Genomic DNA, 4716 nt, shown 5'->3' on the forward strand with positions numbered 1-4716 from the left:
GTGCAATTCAAGCGTCAAACAACCAGTACAAGTCGCGCAAACCGAACTGGCAGTATTGTAACCGCCAGGTACGTCAACTTCAACTTCAACATTTTTTACGGTTGCATCGCAAGTACGTGTCAGATTGAAATGAATCGAGTAGCGTTCGCTTCGTATTAGAGCGCTCTTTCGATTGGACAAAAGCGCGTCGCAAAACGCCTCGTATTGGATAAAATAAAGCAAAAAATCGGGGTGGCAGTATACTATCCGCCAGCACTGCAAGCATCGGGGGACGAGGCTACTCGTACAGAACATTGCAGGAACGTTTGTATGTTTTGTATGCTGCCAATACCGAGCCACATACAGAAACCAACCCGGGTGTGCTGTTCGAGACACGTTCTGTGCTAGGCGCCTATACCAAACATACTAACATATATTTCTAGACATGCACTGGAGCAATGGGAAATGCTTGTGGTACACCACGTACTGCGCAGGCAACTTTAGCATGCTAGTAGTGCTCGTACAAAATAAACACAGATACGCATTGATGGAATGTGGACGATTTTAAGCTGCGATCAGAATCACGAACACAGAAGTGTGCATATCAGCTACGTCGTCAGTGACGACTCGTCACCATTGCCGTGGAGAGCTTGAAGTACCGAAGTCGAACGTATTCGAGTGGTTTTGTCGCTGCATCAGATCATTGCATCGAGTCCGAAACACAAACGCACCAGTGAACACCCTGATGCACATCTGAATACCTCGCCTTTGCCCCGCCTCATGCCATTGTTTCAACGTTTTCAAGTACGGCAGGATCAGCAAGGCGCCGGTTTCTGGGTACTGTTTGTAGATGTGTTCACCGACGGCGTGGTTGTGTTGCAAACCCTACGAACTTTGTAGCCGCCGTGCTCCATCGTCGTGAGCGATACATTTAGACGAATTGGACACTCGGTGCACCTCACACTAGCAATCGTTTTCCTGTTCCTTTAGTCGCTCGTTGGAAACCTAAATTGTTATTGTTATGATATAATACTTAAATGCCTCAGGGAGCAGCCGCATCGCCTCTTTGCGGTGATTTTTCGCTGCCTTCTCTTGAGAAGCTTGACAGAAGTCGACGTACGCTTACAGAATATCTGGTAGGTATCACATACTTTACCAAAACCTTCCAAATAGTCACTACGGGGAGATGCATCACTGGAAAACGGTACAGGTAGCTCAACGGAGGTGTCCACGCCTGCAGAGGCCAAGCAAGCTGCTGTTTGCTCCTTTTCAAGAGTTGCAAATTCGTCGCTGTCTGTGTCTTTGTTCATTTTTGGGTTATTCGACGGGCGTATTCTATGATAAGAGTGATCTCCCGCTGAAACGTCAGCGGGGAATTGAACGACGTCGCTTTCTGCTGCCGATTGCGTATTTTCGTGAATGGCTACAATAAGATGGCCGTGTTTGCAATTGCGATATAGAGTTAGATTCAGTACCAAAACTTATACAAATGTTCTGTACTTCTAGTCACTCTCACACGAGGGCTGTACGCCGGCAACCATGGATTGAGCTGCTGGCCATGGGGCTTTGGATGTTGTGTAGTGGTTCCGAGCGCAAGGTTACACAGATGAGCAGCATCAGTCAACGGTCATTTGAAAATTGTGAGATTGCTTCAGACCCACCGATTTGAAGGAAACACGAATTTAGCTACTGATGCTGCTGCGGGTTCCGGCCACTTCGAAGTAATTCTCTTGCTGCACTCGCAACGCGGCGTCAAGTGTCGTGAATATACTTCATTGGTAGCTCGAGATCGTGGAGCTTACGCCATTGGAGGATAGATCGTACCTCAATATTCAGAGATTCAGATTGACAGGATGGGTGGTGAATGACATGAATGGACATTATTTTCTCGCAATAATCTACGTAGTTCTGCTGCCTACCGACATATTGCTAGAAACCTAGATCACGTTGACTTTCCCGGCTGCGACCTGAAGATCACTGGTGAATGAAATCGTGCCAGTCCGGGAGCTGCCACTTGTTGAAACGATCGAGCTCTTCTCTTTCAAACATCCCATTGATTGCGACGCTCAGGAGCTTCCCCACCTCTTTGTGGCCTTTTGCTGAGAAGTGCAGTCCGTCCACGAAGTATGTCCGACGAACCTTTTCATCAGGGAAAGTCGTGTTGAAGTACGTGTGCAAGTCCAAGACATGCACATTCTCGGTTTCCCCGAGCTCAACACACGCACGAGCGTACTTTCCAGCCGCTGCGTTGGTGCGATCGCCGTGACGCTCCGAGTCAATGATGCAGGGCGGCGTGATAAGCAGGATCTTGCCATGCGGCGCCAGCAGAGGTCGAATAATGTGGAGGATTTTGTGGAGATTGGCTCGGTAGTCTTCCAACGGCACATGAACGACTAGGTCGGGGCCGCCCACTATCGCATCATTGGCGCCGAGGAACACCGTGACGAACGAGGCCGCGTACTGATATTGTAGCTCCTTGGAGAAGATCGGCATGCCGTGCTGCAGCACCCACCTGTACCATCAGAGATACATTTAGTGCATAAGAAAGTTGTCATCAAGTAAATGGCGAGGAACGCTGACTTGGTATTGTAGCCCGAGAGACCGCGGTTGATCGTGTCGACGGACCGCACATAGTGCTGCTGGAGGAGGGTGATGAAGCCAGACTTGTCTGGGTCATTGGCCTGCTCGGTGATAGAGTCCCCGATGAAGTAGAAGACTGGGCGGCGGTCGGTGGAGGCAGCGAGACCCATGGCGAGCGATCTTTGAGGCTCGGAGACGGACAAGAATAGTGAAGAGGGCGATGTTTCAAATCCAACGAAGATAATACGAAACCTTGCCAACAGCTGTGGGCTGCCTCCACGCTGTCTGTGCAAGTTCGTAGCCTAAAATTGTGAGTAGCGCTCGTGGAACCAATCGTAAATTTCCACTGCGTCGTGTTCCATCTCAGCTGAGATCGTTGCGTGTACTAGAACAGCAGCACCCATGCAGCGCGGCACTGTTGATTGCCTCTTCCGAGCAGTTCTCCGTGCGGTGAGTATGTAGCCATTTCACAACTTGGTAATGACCTTCGACTCGAAGTTCGAGAGCTGCATTCTCCATCGCATCTGCTGTGCATTCTTCGCTTCTGCTGCAGTGTAGCCACTTAACGACTTCCAAAGCCCCCTTTCTAGCAGCTTCGTCCATGGCATCTACTGTGCAGCCCTCAGGCCGATGTGTGTGTAGCCATTGCACAACCTCGAGGTGCCCGTTCATCGCTGCATAATTCATGGCGTCTGTCGTTCAGCCGACGCTTGTGTTGTTATACAGCCTTTGCACCACCTGAAGGTGTTCGAGTTCCCTGCTGAGCGGATATGGTGAAGCCATTGCATGACGTATAAGTGGCTAATGCACGCTGCACTATTCATCGCAGTTTTTGTGCATCGTGAAGGAGTTTGCTTGATCTCCTCATCTCTCTTTCTCTTCTTGATGTCCGAATGGAGTGGGGCCTGGAGTTTGTGGAGGTAGTGAATCACCTCGAAGTGTCCTCCATATGCAGCGCCATCCATCGCAACCTTGTAGAATCTTGCGGCTTACCGGTATCCAATTCCCCGAAGTTGAATAAATCGCCGTCAGAATACTCCTGAACAAATCACTGAACGACATTGAGATGGCCGTGACGATGATGAGTTGTACTTACCGACACCCGCAGATGATACAAACGCGTTGTTTTTACTGCGTGTAGCTGTACTGTGCAACTTCGGAGTGCAGCAGTTGGTTATGTACACCCGGCGTTTTAAATGAAAGTAAGGATTATTCGTGCAATACGAAATCAGACATTTTTTCAAAGGAATGATCAAACTTGCGACTCCACCAAAACAATGACCGAAGAAAACACGAAAAGGCACCGATAACGATGAAATCGGTCATGGCTCCTGCTGCCGCAATTTGATAGCAGGCTTTTCGCGAAGAATCCACGCCTTGATGTCGGGTGCTTTGCTTGCCACCTTAGCTGTCTCGACGGTGCAGATTTGGTCGCACACGGAGTGAAGGAAGAGAAACACCTCGAAGAGGTTGTCTGCTGCTGTGTTTTTGATAGTTGTGGCAGAGCAGCCTTCCGATCGGTGAGATTGAAGCCATTGCACAACATTCAGGTGTCCTTGACCCGCTTCTTTGTCCATCGCTTTTGTGGTACAGCCATTCGTACGACTGCGTTGAAACCACTTGACAACATGCCACGCACCGTGCTCAGCAGCTCCGTCCATGGTATTAATTGGACACTGTTCTGAGCGATGCTCGTCCAACCGACGCACGACTTCGAAATGACCATTGGCTGCGGCTCCATCCATGACTTTAGTCGTGCGTCCTGAGCTGGAATTGTTGTGCAACCACTACACTACTTTCAGGTGTCCATTCGTTGCAACTTCGTCCATGGTAGCTGCGGTGCAACCTCCAAGCCGGTGTTCGTGCAGCCACTGAATCATCTCCATGCGACCAAATGTGGCAGCAAAATGCATTGCACGTGTTGTACAGCCCTCGTACCGATTTTGATGAAGCCACCGCATGACGTTGAAGTGGCCATTTCCAGCGGCGCCGTCCATACAGCTGCAGTTCATATTGGTCTCGATCTCCTGGCCGATTCGTCTCTCTTGCGCTTTTTAGCATCTTCGTACGATATGGTGTTAGCGGCATTTATTCGTCCCAGATACGTCTTCAGGGTGCGAGCTGACTTCTGGTACTCCAGAGCTTGAAGTTGACGCT

General features: G+C 49.8%; 1 protein-coding gene across 1 annotated transcript; it reads right to left on the reverse strand.

Moving 5' to 3' along the window:
- Positions 1–1953: 1953 nt before the first annotated feature.
- IUM83_17907 (Isoamyl acetate-hydrolyzing esterase 1) lies at positions 1954–2729 on the reverse strand (the record flags this gene model as incomplete). Its single annotated transcript, XM_067942877.1, has 2 exons — positions 1954–2491; positions 2560–2729. The coding sequence occupies 2 exons, from the start codon at positions 2727–2729 to the stop codon at positions 1954–1956; spliced, it is 708 nt and encodes a 235-aa protein (XP_067795936.1).
- Positions 2730–4716: the final 1987 nt, after the last annotated feature.

Source organism: Phytophthora cinnamomi, assembly GCF_018691715.1.
Source record: "Phytophthora cinnamomi strain GKB4 chromosome Unknown Contig18, whole genome shotgun sequence".
Lineage (NCBI taxonomy): Eukaryota > Oomycota > Peronosporomycetes > Peronosporales > Peronosporaceae > Phytophthora > Phytophthora cinnamomi.